The following is a 17,133-nucleotide window of genomic DNA, read 5'->3' as shown; positions in this document are numbered from 1 at the left end:
TGCCCATCCCTGACCACCCTAGAGAAGATAGTGGTAAGCTGCCTTCTTGCAACATCCATTGTGGGATAGATAATCCAGAGTGCTGTTTGGAAATGAGTTCCAGAATGGTGATCCAACAACACTGGAGGAACAGCGATTTATTTCTAAGCCCGGATGGTGAGGGGCTTGCAGTAACTTGCAGGGTGTTCCCATGTATATGCTGTCCTGATGAAGGGAAGGAAAATACCATCCTTACCTTGCCTGGTCTGCGTGTGACTCCAGACCCATGGCAGTGTGATTAACTCTGCCCTCTGAGCTAGTAGGGATAAGCAATGAATGCTGACCTAACCAACGGCATCTATATCCTGTAAATGAATAAATTTAAAACATGGCAAACTAGGAAGGTACTATAAAAAGGAGGAAGCTGTTGTTGAATTTGTGCTTTTAGTGCTTACAAAGAGTGTTTGGGAGAAATATGAGCTGGTCAGCATTTGTGATATTGTATTTTCTTTGTTGATTTTAGGTCAAATGCTTGGTGACCACACACGACTGGAATTTCACAACATCGAGACCGGGATCATGACGGAACGACGCTTCATCTCCATTGCTCCCTCCAGCTTCATTGGGCACCTGCAGAGCTTGATGTTTAATGGAATGATGTACATCGATCTGTGCAAAAATGGGGACATTGAATACTGTGAAATAAACGCAAGGTTCGGCATGAGATCCATTATTGCAGATCCCGTCACTTTCAAAACGAAGAACAGCTATTTGACCTTGGCCACTCTGCAGGCGTACACATCCATGCATCTCTTCTTCCAGTTCAAGACCACATCTCCTGATGGATTCATTCTCTTCAACAGTGGAGATGGCAATGACTTTATCGCTGTGGAATTAGTTAAAGGGTAAGGGAGATTTTTCTCGATAGTTTGATGGTTTGGTTACTCTTCTTTTGGTCAATGGCTCATACAAATATATGAGGACCCTTTAGAATGGAGATAAGGAGAAACTTCTTTTGCCTGCAAGTGGTGAATCAGTGGAATTCATTGCCGCAGAAGGCTGTGAAGGCCAGGTATTTAAGTATATTTAAGATGGAGGTAGGAAAGTTCTTGATTGCCAAGGGGATCAAAGGTTATGGGGAGAAAGCGGGAAAGTGTTGTTGACAAACCAATCAGCCATGATCAAATGGCAGAGTAGACTCGATGGGCTGAATGGCCTAATTTCTGCTCCTTTATCTTATGGTTTTATGGAATGAGGACCAGGGCAGTCCCTTCGTTCCCTCAAGCCTGCTTACCCATGCAACAAGATCATGACTGATCTGATTATGACCCCAGCTCCATATTTCTACCCACCTTTGCTATCCTTTGACTCCATTGTTATCTCCTACTCCCATCGAAATATTCAATGGCTCCGCCTCAAATGTCTCTAGAGAAGAGAGATCCAAAAACATTTTGCTCTTTTTTTCAGGGGAAAAGGATTTTCCTCAACTCTGTATGAAATGGAAGGCACCTGATTTTTAAACATGTCTCCTACTTCTGGTCTTTCCTCTCAGTATTTATTTATTTTCCATCCCCATTTGTCCTTGAGAAGGTGATAGGTAAGCCATGGTAAAAATCCCACAGGGGGTTACGGGGATTGAATGGGGGCTTGGTTCTGGGTGGGAATCTTTTTTGGGAGGTCGGTGGTGACTTCCTGCACTGTAAGGATTCTATGGCACTGGCCTTTTCCAGGTCCTCCTGTGATTCTTGGTGCCAGCACCACTGTTAAAGAGCAGCCATGTACGCCGTCAAATGTTCACATTCTGCAGGGGTACTGCTCCGTGCCTGCCAATTGCCTGGATGTGTCAGACAGAGGTACCTCGCTTTGCTGACGTGGAACTAGAGATCCTGGTAGATGTGGAGAGAGGACGTGCACAGCCACTGCCTGCAGAATGCAGTCTGAGTGTTGGTGTCCAAGATGGAGGTCTGGAAGAGCAAGCAACGAGCTAGGGGGTGTTACTGCTCTGACCCTCACGTTGGGAATGGTCACTGTCAAAATGTGTGGCACTGGAAAAGCTCAGCAAGTCAGGCAGCATCCGACGAGCAGGAGAGCCCTTCTTCAATCCTGATGAAGAGCTTATGCCGAAACGTCGATTCTCCTGCTCCTCAGATGCTGCCTGACCTGCTGTGCTTTTCCAGTGCCACCCTTTTCGACTCTGACTGTTCAGGATCTGCAGTCCTCGCTTTCTCCTTGAGGAAGGTCACCATCCAGTTTCTATCCAGCATGTGGGAAAATGGGAAACTATGTATCAAGGAGGCGGGGTTACATAATTGTGAGGATGTTAGCACATGCAAATAGTCCTCTCTCCACACATGAGTGAGAATCCTGTCTTGCTTTTGACACTTGGGCTGGGAAACAGAATGTTTTCCTTTCAACCTGAAGAACCTCCTCCTGCCGAGCTCACCTGATTTTTCCAGCTTCATTGTCGTTGACCATGTTGTTCAAATTCCATCCAACGTTTGAATTAATTCACTGTGCGTGGTGACATTACAAGGAAGTGCGCAAATACACTTTCTTTTGAATTCTTCAGTGTTAAAGCCCACAGTTGAGTAAGGGATACCTGGACCCGACTAGGAGAGAAAAGACTTTTGAAATGGGAAGAAAATGCATGGGGGTTTTTTCGAAAAGTGGAATTGAAGTTAAACTACGAGCCTTTGCTAGTTGCTCACAGTTTATCTATTTCTTAAATTTGGTATTCATTTGACAAATCTTTTTTTTATTAAGCGGTATAATGTTTTCTTGCAATTGTAACTTGTAATTGCAACTTACAATAGATATTGATAGTAATTCCTAATATATGGTAGTTGATATCCTTTGTTTAGTTTGTGCAATATTTTTCAATGCATCTTCAAGATTAATGAGACAATAAATAAATCATTCATTCAGAACTTTTTCTTTTAACTTGGCAAACCCTTCTCCTCCCGTAGGTACATCCACTATGTGTTTGACCTGGGAAATGGGCCAAATGTTATCAAAGGGAACTCTGAAAAGTCCCTGAGCGACAATCAGTGGCACAATGTGGTAATTACTCGGGACAACAGCAACACACACACGCTCAAGGTGGATGCTCGATCTGTGACTCAGATCATCAATGGTGCCAAAAACCTGGACCTGAAAGGTAAGCTTCTTACAGCTGTCACCTCTCCCTGCACCCGTCAAAAACAACCCCAATTCAGTCAATGCCGCTGCAAAATGAATTCTGTTACACCCATATTTCTGTTTGGAGAGCATTTAACATCACTGATAAACCCAGGGCTGTTGATAAACACAAAGAGATTGCAATTCTGCACAGTTGTCGTGGTCAATGCTTAGACCAACATTATTCATAACAACAAGAAAAATCTATCCCGGGTGGTCCTAGAACTGTGGGCATCGGGGAATCTTGGGTATTTAACACCATGTGATTTGACTTGGAGGATGTTGTGAAGTGAGTCCCCAATATGGAGTTGGGGTCAATTGTTTAGCAAGTTCCCAGGTTGGATCCTTGGAAGTATTGGAGTCTCTGACCTCTATGGTGACCCCAGAACATCCAGTCAAGGTGGAGTGAACTGAGTAGATCCCACTATCGGTTGCATCTTTTTGGATTTTATGGACATCTGGATGGAACCAGATGTTCTCGCCTCTGAAATTGTGCCTGCTTCCCTTGTGTTGATGTAAGTAGAAGGAGAATTGTGTTTGATACAACATGGAAAATGCACAAGCGTGTGTTAGACACTGTGGAAGGATTCTCTTGGATTCAAGTCCCATCATCCCCAGAGGTGTGTAATACCAGTAAAGCTAAGATGGATCATGTTTTGAACAGTAAAGGAATTGTGGGTAATGGTGAGAAGGTGGGTAAGTGGAGCTGAGGCCATAAAAGATCAGCTGTGATCTTATTGAATGGGGTAGTGGGCTCCTAGTCTCCTCCTGCTCCTAGTTCTTAGAACATCTCTGAAAAGGTTGAATTTAAAAATATATCAGACCTTCAGCAGAAGATGGTGGCAGTGTAAGTTTCAATGGTTCAATTGTTCTATATTTGATTTTGTGTAATTGTTGTGCTTTCTGCTTATCGCAGTTTTTTTTTGCTGTCTCATTTCTCTAACCAGGTGTCCTATACATTGCTGGGCTGGCCCAAGGCATGTACAGCAATCTGCCGAAACTTGTCGCCTCCAGAGATGGGTTTCAGGGTTGCTTGGCATCTGTCGACCTCAATGGAAGGCTGCCAGATCTGATTCACGATGCGTTACATCGGAGTGGGCAAATAGATCGTGGATGTGAAGGTACAGGCTTTAGCAACTCTAGTTCAGGCTCTCTCGTCAACTCGAACAGTAGCTCAAATCCACACCAGTACATGCTTCCATCTGAGAAACTCCCCATAATGCTAACCATCATCACAGTGTCTTCCATTGTAATCATTTGTTCACCATTGGATCTGTCCATTTAAACAGTTAAACCTTCACTGTAGAACCAATGCCAAACATGTAAATCTAATCACCTTCTCTTGTATGTAACAGCAGGCATGTGAGTGCTCCTTTATATTTTGGACTTTATATATGTATGTTGTAAATGTGTAAATATATTACTTATCAAAAAAAAACCCTGCCTATCCTGATTTTATTTCTTCAAGAAACTTTTATTTTGCTCCCATCACTCAAGGTGTGGTGCATTTGCATGAATCATGGCACATTTTAAGCTTAATTGAAGTTCTGTAGACTTGCATATTTTGGATTCTGCAGTTACCTAGTGTCTTAAAAATGGAAGATGTGGAAAGAGAATAAGAGCGGGATTCTTTTTCAAGAGCCAGCATAATACTTTTTCAGCCTCCCTTGATGACGTACGTGTCACAGTGCTGTATCACTTGATCCCAGAATTGAGAAGTTCCTATACTTAATTCCCAAACTAGCAGAGTCAATTTTGGCCACAGAGACATTTGGAGTGTGTGCTACTGGCTTCAGACCCCATCAGTGCCAGGGTGGGTGGGTGAGCGAGTTGGTGGGATAGCAGTGCAGGTGACTGGACTCAGCTGTGGCTAGAGATGGGATGCCACTTCTTGATTCTGCCTCAGGAGATACATATGTGTGAATTTCACATAAGGACTGATTTGGCCATAAAGACCTCAGATTGATGTTTGACCTTCATTATCCAGACTGGCATGAAAACAATGGTTGAGTAGGAAATGCTTAAAGGTACCTGTAAATCTATTTTCCACAATGAGATATCGAACCACATGGAAAGAAGAGAAGAGAAGAGAAGAGAAGATTAGGAGATGCCTGGGAATAAAAATGCATAAAGATTTGGGTGAGACATTGACAATCTGGTAATGTAACTGGAAAAGAATTTAGAAGCCCAGACTGATGTCCTGAGCACATGGTTGAGTCTTCCTGTGGTGGGACTTCAATTGAATTACTTGGTGGCTCAGTGGTTAGCTCTGCTGTCTCACAGCACCAGGGACCCAGGTTCGATTCCAGTCTTGAGCGACTGTCTGTTTGGAGTTTGCAAACAGTGTCTGCATGGGTTTCCTCACTTACTCTGAAGGCAAATTGTCCATAGTGTCTGAGACATGCAGGCTTGGTGTATTACCATGGGATATGTAGTGTTACAGGGATAGGGTAGGGATGAGTGAAGCTGATTGGGATGCTCTTCAGATGGTTGCTGTGGACTTGATGGGCCAAATGGTCTGCTTCCACACTGGAGGGATTGTATGAACTGAGAAATATGCAACACAAAAATGCTAATCTCAGTAATGGGGTCATGCAACCACTATCGATTATTGTAAAGACCCATCTCGTTTGCTGATGCCCTTCAGGGAAGCAAATTTGCTGTCGTTACCTGTTCTGGCCTACCTGTGAGCAATGTGTGGTTAACTCTTCAATGGCTGTTGAAATAACTGAGGCAATCTCTCAGGCATAATGGCAATTAGGGATGGGAGGAAAATCATGGCTTTGCCAGCAACACCCATATTGCATGAAAAAGATAGAAACAAAAACGAACCTGAATTCCTTTGGAACAACATCCAGAGACAAAATCTATCCACTTTTTATTCTTAGTTGAGCAGTTATTGACTTTAATCTAGTTCAATTAATTTATTTTGACTGATTAATTCAATTTCGTAGCTCCCTTCCCAATTTAGTTACTGCACAGAAAAGTTTGAATGAGGCAAAGTATATTTGGCTTTGTTGGTATCAGTCTCCCTTCTCATAAGATCAATTCCCTTGTACATCTCAGATTCCAGTACTGGATAACAAGGAGAGATAAATAGAGTTGTTTTTATTATTTACTTTGTTGTGTTGTGCAGATTCCATCTGATCTCGACTGTGCAGGTTGTAGAAGAAGTAAAAATGAGAGATTAATGTAGCAGTTGTGTTGGTGAGGGCATTGCCTGCATATTTTCATAAAGGCATTCTGGGCATGGTCATAGCTTTTCCTAAAATATTTTAATTCGCATGAGATAAGACCTTCTATAATTTATTAGCATTTTATCATAAGGCTGCGGTATTAAATATCACGAGTACGTTTTATTTTTAACAGTTTCATCAAAACTGTTCAGTAAATGTACGAGTCGATTTTACTGTGAGGTGATCAATATTCTGTCTCTGGGTTCCTCATCATATTTTAATACTCAATGCAATTATTTCAAATTTGCATTAGTTAGAGTGTTTTTTGTTTTCCATTTTTGATTTTGACTTTGAATGAAATGCATCATGACACACCAATAAATTTATGCCGTATGTCAAATATAACCCCGCCATTAGATTGGACGTATCAGACAGGGATTGCATCTAAGTGAAAACAGAATGGGTTCTCGGCCAGAGAAAGGTGTCTGAAAGTCAAGCATCTATAACACACGTAATGCTGAATGCTTTCAGAACCAAGCACCTAGACTTTAATGCTGCCTTTACTTAGGGGCTCACTGAGCTCTATTGGCTAGATGGCTGGTTTGCAATGTTACCAACAGTGCGTGTTCAGTTTCTGTACCCACTGACATCCTACCTTCCCATCCTTTCCCTCAGACCTGAGCCGTGGTCAAACACACCACCATTCACTGCTTTCTAATGTGACAGTGCGACTGTGGCAACATGACCTTGGAGGATAGCTCAGAGGTTAGCAGTGCTGTCTCACAGCACCAGAGACCTGGGTTTGATTCCAGCCTTGGGCGACTGTGTTGAGTTTGCCCATTCTCCCCGTGTCTGCGTGGGTTTCCTCTGGGTGTTCCGATTTCCTCCCACAGTCTAAAGATGCGTACGCTAGTTGAGTTGGCCATGGGAAATATAGGCTTACAGGGACAGGATGGGCGGATGGGTCTGGGTGGGATGCTCTTCAGTGGGTTGGTGTGGACTCAAGGGGCTGAATGGCCTGTTTCCACATTGTCGGGTTTCCATGATTCTATGAAAATGAACGTGGTTGGTGGAGTTAACTTACAGATTCACCTTGAGCTCAAAAACATTTTAATTCACTCTGTTTAGATAGGTTGTGATTCACTCTGCCACTCCGCCAGTCCATTCTGCCAAGGACATGCAGGTCCTGGGCCTCCTCCATCACCATTCCCTAACCAGCTTGCACCACAAGGAAGCACGCCTCATCTTCTGCCTTGGTACTCTCCAACTACACGGCATCAATGTGGACTTCACTAGTTTCCTCATTTCCCCTCCCCCCACTTTATCCCAGTTCCAACCTTCCAACTCGGCAACGTCCTCATGACCTGTCCTACCTGGCCATCTTCTTTACCGCCTATCTGCTCCACCCTCTCCTCTGCTCCACCCTCTCCTCTATCGCATGCTCACCTACCTTCACCCCAGCCCCACACCCCTCCTATTTATCTCTCCATCCCCTTGGATCACAGCCTCATTCCTGATGAAGGGCTTATGCCCAAAACGTCAACTCTCCTGCTCCTCGGATGCTGCCTGACCTGCTGTGCTTTTCCAGCACCTCACTCTTGACTCTGATCTCCAGCTTCTACAGTCCCCAACTTCTAGGATGTGACTCACCTCCAGTGAGGTGGAACTTGAACTCTGACCTTCTGGCCTAGTGTTAGGGGCACAACCAATCCACCGCCAAACGCTAAAAGACTTGAAAAGCTATACTTCTTGACACTGCACTTAGTTGTCACATAAAAGAATGAAAGAATCCCACTCAGTTATTGTAGTGTGTACCATTTACAAGATGCATTGCAGAAATTTGCCAGTGATCCTCAGACAGCACCTTCCAAACCCACAACCACTTCCATCTAGAAGGACAAGGGCAGCAGATGTATGGGAACACCAGCACCTGCAAGTTCCCCTCCAAGCCACTGACATCTGTCACTGGGTCGAAATCCTGGAATTCCCTCCCTAAGGACTACCTATTGCAGACAGACTGCAGTGGTTCAAGAAGGCAGCTCACTGTCACATTCTCAAGGGCAACTAGAGAACGGGCAATAAATGCTGGCAAAACCAATGACATCCACATCATGTGTGAGTTTTTAAAAATCATTTTAAATTGTATAGATCAGTTGCCCGCAAGGTGTATGGTCATGATGAAGTATCCTTACAAAACCTTCATGAATGCACTAAGAATTCTCAACAGCATGAGTAAAATCCTCATTTTCGTTATCAATTTAATAATTTTCCTTACATTTCCGTGAATGAATCAGATCGAGAGCAGACACAGTGATTGATGGAGAACCTCCATAGGTCTGTCATATTTGTGGAGAGAGGAACAGAGTTAACACCCTGAGTCCGAACTGACCTCTTTAAAACCCCAATTCAGCATCACTAACTTTAGACTGCAGAAAAGTCATATCGGACTCAAACATTAACTTTCTCCCGCCTCTGCAGATGTGGCCAGGCCTGCTGAGTTTCTCCAGTATTTCTGTGTTTGTTTCACATTTTCAGCTTCCACAGTGTTTTAGACAATGACAATAGACAATAGACTATAGGTGCAGGAGTAGGCCATTCAACCCTTCGAGCCTGCACCGCCATTCAATATAATCATGGCTGATCATTCCTAATCAGTATCCTGTTCCTGCCTTATCTCCATAACCCTTGATTCCACTATCTTTGAGAGCTCTATCCAACTCTTTCTTAAATGAATCCAGAAAGTGGGCCTCCACTGCCCCCTGTGGCAGAGCATTCCACACAGCCACCACTCTCTGGGTGAAGAAGTTTCTCCTGAGCTCTGTCCTAAATGGTCTACCCCGTATTTTTAAGCTGTGTCCTCTGGTTCGGCACTCACCCATCAGTGGAAATATGTTTCCTACTGCCAGAGTGTCCAATCCTTTCATAATCTTATACGTCTCAATCAGATCCCCTCTCAATCTTCGAAACTCAAGGGTATACAAGCCCCGTCGCTTCAGTCTTTCAGTGTAAGGTAATCCTGCCATTCCAGGAATTGACCTCGTGAACCTACGCTGCACTCCCTCAATAGCCAGAATGTCTTTTCTCAAATTTGGAGACCAGAACTGCACACAGTACTCCAGGTGTGGTCTCACCAGGGCCCTGTACAGCTGCAGAAGCACCTCTTTGCTTCTATACTCAATTCTTCTTGTTATGAAGGCCAGCATGCTATTAGCCTTCTTCACTACCTGCTGTACCTGCATGTTTGCCTTCATTGACTGGTGTACAAGAACACCCAGATCTCTCTGTACTGCCCGTTTCCATAAATTGATTCCATTGAGGTAGTAGTCTGCCTTCCTGTTCTTGCTACCAAAGTGGATAACCATACATTTATCCACATTAAACTGCATCTGCCATGCATCTGCCCACTCACCTAACTTGTCCAGGTCACCCTGTAATCTCCTAACATCCTCATCACATTTCACCCTGCCACCCAGCTTTGAATCATCAGCAAATTTGCTAATGTTATTGCTGATACCATCTTCTATATCATTAACATATATTGTAAAAAGCTGTGGTCCCAGCACGGATCCCTGCGATACCCCACTGGTCACTGCCTGCCATTCCGAAATGGAGCCGTTTATCACTACCCTTTGTTTCCTATTAGCCAGAGAAAATGAGGTCTGCAGATGCTGGAGATCAGAGATGGAAATGTGTTGCTGGAGAAGCGCAGCAGGTCAGGCAGCATCTAGGGAACAGGAGAATCGATGTTTCGGGCATTAGCCCTTCTTCAGGAATCCTGAAGAAGGGCTAATGCCCGAAACGTCGATTCTCCTGTTCCCTAGATGCTGCCTGACCTGCTGCGCTTCTCCAGCAACACATTTCCATCTCTTCCTATTAGCCAACCAATTTTCAATCCAATCTAGTACTTTGCCCCCAATACCATGCACCCTAATTTTACTCACTAACCTCCTGTGTGGGACTTTATCAAAAGCTTTCTGAAAGTCCAGGTACACTACATCTACTGGATTTCCCTCGTCCAACTTCATAGTTACATCCTCAAAAAATTCAAGAAGATTAGTCAAGCAAGATTTCCTATTCATAAATCCATGCTAACTCTGTCCTATCCTGTTACTACTATCCAGATGTGCAGTAATTTCATCCTTTATAATAGACTCCAGCATCTTTCTCACCACTGAGGTCAGACTAACTGGTCTATAATTACCTGCTTTCTCTCGCCCACCTTTCTTAAAAAGTGGTATAACATTTGCCACCCTCCAATCCTCAGGAACCGACCCCAAATCTATTGAACTCTAGAAAATAATCACCAACGCATCCACGATTTCCCGAGCCACCTCCTTCAGTACCCTGGGATGCAGACCATCAGGCCCCGGAGACTTATCAACCTTCAGACCTAACAGCTTCTCCAACACCAAATTCTGGCAAATATAAATTCCCTTAAGTTCAGGTCCTTCAGCCACTGTTACCTCAGGGAGATTGCTTGTGTCTTCCCAAGTGAACACAGATCTGAAGTACCCATTTAATTCCTCTGCCATTTCTTTGTTCCTAGTAATATATTCCCTGTTTCTGTCTTCAAGGGCCCAATTTATGTCCTAACCATTTTTTTGCCTTGCACATACCTAAAAAAGCTTTTACTATCCTCCTTAATATTCTTGGCCAGTTTACCTTCGTACCTCATTTTTCCTCTGCATATTTCCTTCTTAGTAATCCTCTGTTGCTCTTTAAAAGCTTCCCAGTCCTCAGTTTTCCCACTTATCTAAGCTATGTTATACTTTTTCTCTTTTAACTTTATATGTTTCTTTACTTCCCTCATCAGCCACGGCCGCCCATGCCTCCTCCTGGGATCTTTCTTCCTTTTAGGAATGAACTGATCCTGCAACTTCTGCATTATACACAGAAATATCCGCCATGGTTCCTCCACGGTCATCCCTGCTAAGGTATTGCACCATTGAACTTTGGCCAGCTCCTCCCTCATAGCTCCATAATTCCCCTTATTCAACAGAAGTACTGTCACTTCCGACTGTACCTTCTCCCTCTCAAATTGCAGATTGAAGCTTATTGTATTATGGTCACTACTTCCCAATGGCTCCTTCACTTCGAGGTCTCTGACCAATTCTGGTTCGTTACACAATACCAGATCCAGAATTGCCTTCTCCCTGGTCGGCTCCAGCACCAGCTGCTCTAAGAATCCATCTCTGAGGCACTCCACAAAGTCTCTTTCTTGTGGCCCAATACCATCCTGATTCTCCCAGTCTACCTGCATGTTAAAATCCCCCATAACAACTGTAGTGACATCTTTGCGACAGGCCAATTTCAGCTCCTGATTTAACTTACATCCGACATCCAGACTACTGTTTGGGGGCCTGTAGATGACTCCCAAGAGGGTCTTTTTACCCTTGGTACTTCGAAGCTCTATCCACACTGACTCTACATCTCCTGACTCTAGGTCCCCCCGCGCAAGGGACTGAATATCATCCCTTACTAACAAGGCCACCCCACCCCCTCTGCCCGTCAGTCTGTCCTTACGATAGCACGTGTATCCTTGAATATTCATTTCCCAGGCCCTGTCCACTTGAAGCCACGTCTCAGTTATCCCCACAATATCGTATTTGCCAATTTCCAAAAGAGCCTCAAGCTCATCCATCTTATGTCTAATGCTTTGTGCATTCATGTATAGTATTTTTAATTTGTTACTGCTCTCACCCTTCCCATCAACCCTTATTTCACTCAACCTTACAGCATGATGCCTTTCCGAGTTTTCTGCCTCATTAATACAGTTGTCTTTCTTGACTTCTCTTGTTCTAACTTTCCCTTCAATTTCCCTTTTAAACATCCAACTTGTCCCCTCCCCCCCGCTACTTAGTTTAAATGTAGCGGTGTTGCAGTAGAAAACCTGCCTGCCAGAATACTGGTCCCTAACCTATTAAGGTGCAAGCCGTCTCTCTTGTAGAATTTATGTTTACCACAAAATATACCCCAGTGATCCAAGAACTTGAATCCTTGCTTCCTGCACCAGTTCCCCAACCACACGTTCAAGTCCATTATCTCCCTGTTTCTGGCCACACTAGCCTGAGGAACTGGAAGCAAACCCGAGATAACCACCTTGGACATCCTGCTTTTCAGCCTTCTTCATAGTTCTCCGAAGTAAAGTTTTGTTTTGGGCACATTATCAAAGCCCCAAAATAAGTAAATGTGATGCATATGACTCTTTTTTTTTCTGACACCTCAATTGTAACGACGTAAATAGCGTCTCTCTTAACTAATACTGACCAAACTAAGTTGGATTCTGATTAACAGTCAGCACATTTTTTGGGATGGAAACAAATTACAGGCGGTCCCCAATTTATAAACATCCAACTGATAAATACTTGTACTTATCAACAAGCTCCCATACAGGGGTGTATTAATATTCATCTCAAAGGTCTAGTATGTGAATGTCTGCACATAATTATGAATAACCATTTTAAATTCTTCTGCATTGTGTTCCACCTTGCTTACCACTCAACTTATGAATGAAATCAAATTTGGAACCCATTTGTAATCCAGGGCCTGATGTTTGCTTAGCTCTGTTCTGAAGTGCTTCCACTGCCAACCAAGTCAGACTTAAAATATTTTTTCAGACTTAAATGGCTTTATTGAAGTAGCTATCGCTGTTGGCAAGTTAATGGAACCCATGAACAATGGGACCTCATGACAATATTTAACTTCTGTTAATTATTGATTGGATAAGCTATCAACATATTTTGTAAATTGTACAGAAGGCACCCAAGGGAAAATGATGTGTCGATCTCAACACCAGAGAAGTGTTTATTATAACTGCATCTTTTGGTATTTACAGTCAGTTATTTGTATGCAATATACCTGAGCATAAAAAGTTCAATACAAGGATCTTGTGATACAGTCGTGGTGTCCTCAGAAGACCCAAATTCAAGTCTTAGCTGCTCCAAAGGTGTGTCATAGCATGTCTGAACAGGTTGATACAAAAATATCTAAGTTTCACCAGCCTTTGCACGTAACATCAAGATTGATACTTTTCAAAAATCGTCCCTGAATCTATCCTCCTTGTTATGTATTTAGGTGACATTTGAAGTGGTTCATTGCTGCAGCTTGGCAATCTGTTTGGATGATATTGTCCTGCACACTGCTGTAACATCTCACTCAGGGGGCTTTAAAAGCTATCTAGCACTGGGATAAATAGTGGAAGGCTGTGTCTGAAACCACAAAGTGATCGTTACAAACAATTCTGTTGATTTGAGTGTTGAACCTTCTATGCGTTCAGCTGCGCAATCATACATTTAAAAAGGGTTGAGCTGGAACCAGCTAAGATTCACTCGAAATCAACAAAGGTTTCTATCTGAGCCAAGTTTTCAAAAGGACTAATCAATGCTTATTAAATCTGTATAGAAGGAGCCCCTGTAGGGACATGCAATACTTATGGACACATCTGTTATTCAAAGTGAGTTGCAGTATGACCTTTAATGTGGTGAGATGTTTGTACCCATTGCTTGATGGAATTGCAGAGGAAGTTCTGTGATGAACTAACAACAAACACTTTGCACTAATTTAGCAAAATGCCCCAAGGCCTCACAGATCTATTGTCAGAGCGCCTGACACCGTGTTACGTAAGGAGATGTCAGAACACATGACTAAAAGCTCAGACAAAGAGGCAAGTTTTAAGGAGTATCGGAAATAAAGAAGTTGGGAGATTTAGAGAGTGAGCCGCTGAACTTAAGGCCCAAGCAGCTGATGACACAGAACACCAGTGGTGAGGTTGGATATGGCTGAGAGTCCAGAATTGGAGGAGTGTTGATTTCTTGGAGGGGAACGCGTCAATACAGGTATGGCTTAGCGCTGACATCAGGATGAACCTTTGGGATATGGAGGCATGTAATTTGCTTCTGAGTTTTTCTGCTGAATTCAGCTCAACTCCATGTTTTGGAGGGCTTTTAGTACCAGTCATCTGTGCTTACAACCTACCATTGTGTAGCCAAAGTCCTGAGTGTGGCCTGACTAATGCTCATTCATCTCCCTGTCCTCAAACTGGGACAGTTTAGAATTCCATTTCACGACGGATGGTGAGTTTCTGAATCTCAGAGTCAGTTACAGAATTATGGACAACAGTAATTACTTAATGGGCATGCAATTTAATGTACACACTTTCACACCAGCAATTGTCATGATATTTTAATACTTACATGCCTATTCTTTGAATTTTATCATTGTTTGCTTTTAGTCTGCAGTTTGCCCTTTGAATAAATCACAGCATGCATTTCTCATTTCCAAGTTCTGGTCCTTGAAATCTATCCAGAAGCTAGTGATTTTCAATGAGAGCAGAATACACTTTATAAACAGCGTGCTGGCTGTCACAGGATGGGTAAGGTGTGCCCAAATCAAGGGAGTTATGAAGAACTGACAGTAGAGGAATAATATGCTATAGGGAGGATGTTATGAAACTTGAAAGGGCTCAGAAAAGATTTAGAAGGATGTTGCCAGGGCTGGAGGGTTTGAGCTACAGGGAGAGGCTGGGGCTATTTTCCATGGAGCATTGGAGGCTGAGGGGTGACCCTATAGGGGTTTATAAAATCATGAGGGGCGTAGATAGGATAAATCGACAAGGTCTTTTCCTTGGGGTGGGGAGTCCAAAACTAGGGGGCATAGGTTTAAGATGAGTGGAAAAAGATTTAAAAGGGACCTAATGGGGCAACCTTTTCATGCAGATGGTGGTGTGTGTGTGGAATGAGCTGCTAAGGAAGTGGTGGAGGCTGGTACAATTACAACATTTAAAAGGCATCTGGATGGGCATATGAATAGGAAGGGGAATATGGGCTGGGTGCTGGCAAATGGAACGAGATTTACTAGGATATCTAGTCAGCATGGACAAGCTGGACTGTAAGGTCTGTTTCTGTCCTCTATCTCTGTATGCCTTTATGACATGTGGTTCTGTGGAAAAGACACCTACTGGTCCCAGGGATCTGATGTTCATCAATAGAGGCTTTACACTGAATCACTTTCTGTGGCTTTGGAGAAAATGTTTCTTCTCTTCTTTTGTGATGTGTTTTTATGATTTCTCCCAAAGGGCCTTTAGGAAATTGCCCCAGTGACAGTGTTAGCAGTGTTCTGCACACAACAGGATTATTCCTATATTTGTCACTTCAAGCAAAAACACTTGTCCATGATTTCAGCAAACAGCAACCGTGCCCTCTGATTGTAACCGTGCCCTTCCATTCTGTATGAAATACAAGGAGAACTGATACCTTGTTACTTGCTAAATCTTTTTTGATTTGGTGTTTTGATTTTCTCATGACTTATAGGAACAGGAGTTGACCATTCAGCCCCTCATGCCTGCTCCACCATTTGATAAAATCATAGCTGATCTGATTGCAGCCTCAAATCTATTTTCTTGCCTTTTCCCCACAAACGTTAACTGCCTCATTGATCATAAATTTGTCTAACTCAGCCTTGAATACATTCAATTAATTCTGTTAATTATTTTCATTCATTTACATTTCATTTTAATTCTGTTGTCTCAGAGCAAATTGTGGTAAAAAAAATGTAATTTTTAATATATGAATATTTATATTGGATTTTGGTGTTTGGATTTTAAAATAGATGCAGTTGGAAGAGGGTCAACTTTGTGAAATTTTGATATTGGTTGTGGTCATGTCTACCAGAGCCATCTGGGATGCTATGGGTGTAATCTCTGCTACCGATCTTTCTGATTGCTATTGACTGAAGTACAGATAGCAAGCTGGGAAGAATATCCATGTTACATCTTTGGCAGAAGAGAGGCTCAGTCTTGCTCAGTATTTTTTTATTCATTTGCGTGATTTGGACATTGCGGCTGGGCCACCATTTATTACCCGGCTCTAACTGCTCTTGAGAAGGTGGGGGTGAGCTGCCTTCTTGAACCGCTGCAGTCCACCTGCCATGGATGGACCCGCAATGCCCTCAGGGAGGACTTTAACCCTGTGACAGTGAAAGAACGATGATGTATTTCCAAGTCAGGACAGCGATGGCCCAGTGATATTATCACTGGGGCTGTTAATCCAGAGACCCAGATAATGTTCTGGGAGCCCAGGTTCAAATCCCTCCACGGCAGATGGTGGAATTTGCATTCAATAAAAGTCTGGGATTAAGAGTCTATTGATGACCATGAATCCATTGTTGATTGTTGGAAAACCCACTTGGTTCACTACTGTCCTTTAGGGAATGAAGCTGCCATCCTTACCTGGTCTTACTGACATGTGACTGCAGACCCACAGCAATGTTGCTGACTCTTAATTACCATCCAGGCAGTTAGGGATGGGCAATAAATGCTGGTCTAGCCAGTGACACCCTCATCCCATGAATTAATTTTTAAAAAAACGGTCAGGATGGTGAGTGGCTTGGTAGGGAACTTGCAGATGCTGTATCTGCTGCCCTTGTCCTTCAAGATGGAAGTCGCCATGGGTCTGGAAGGTGCGAAGAAGCTTTGGTGAATTTTTGCAGAGCATTTGTAGATAGAAAATACTGCTGCTCCTGAGTGCCAGTGGTGAAGGGGGTAGATGTTTGTGGATGTGGTGCCAATCAAGCAGGCTGCTTTGTCCTGAATGGTGTCAAGCTTCTTGAGTGTTGTTGGAGCTGCATCCCATCCAGGAAATTGGGGAGTATTCCATCACACTCCTGACTTGTGCCTTGTAGATGGTGGTGCTGGAAAAACACAGCAGGTCAGGCAGCATCTGAGGACCAGGTGAATTGACATTTCCGGGCAAAGCCCTTCACCAGCCCTTTTGCCCGAAACATCGATTCTCCTACTCCTCCGATG

At 43.4% G+C, this 17,133-nt stretch overlaps 1 protein-coding gene across 28 annotated transcripts in view; it reads left to right on the top strand.

The window, feature by feature from the left end:
- Window positions 1-17,133, top strand: part of LOC122553369 (neurexin-3) — a 2,038,938-nt gene that overhangs the window by 906,903 nt on the left and 1,114,902 nt on the right. For all 28 annotated transcript variants that reach the window (XR_015757834.1, XR_015757833.1, XR_015757835.1 and 25 more), the window contains 3 exons: window positions 503-884; window positions 2,946-3,136; window positions 4,104-4,277. Coding sequence is in view for 23 of the 28 variants with exons in the window: in XM_087989624.1 (XP_087845750.1) it covers window positions 503-884; window positions 2,946-3,136; window positions 4,104-4,277 (747 nt within the window). In the remaining 5 variants the exon portion in view is untranslated. The remainder of the gene's footprint in view (window positions 1-502; window positions 885-2,945; window positions 3,137-4,103; window positions 4,278-17,133) is intronic.

This window comes from Chiloscyllium plagiosum, unplaced genomic scaffold (genome assembly GCF_037043375.1).
Source record: "Chiloscyllium plagiosum isolate Xiang-an unplaced genomic scaffold, Cpla_swu_hap1 HiC_scaffold_8, whole genome shotgun sequence".
Classification (NCBI taxonomy): Eukaryota; Metazoa; Chordata; class Chondrichthyes; order Orectolobiformes; family Hemiscylliidae; genus Chiloscyllium; species Chiloscyllium plagiosum.
This window is presented reverse-complemented; position numbering and strand designations above follow the sequence as displayed.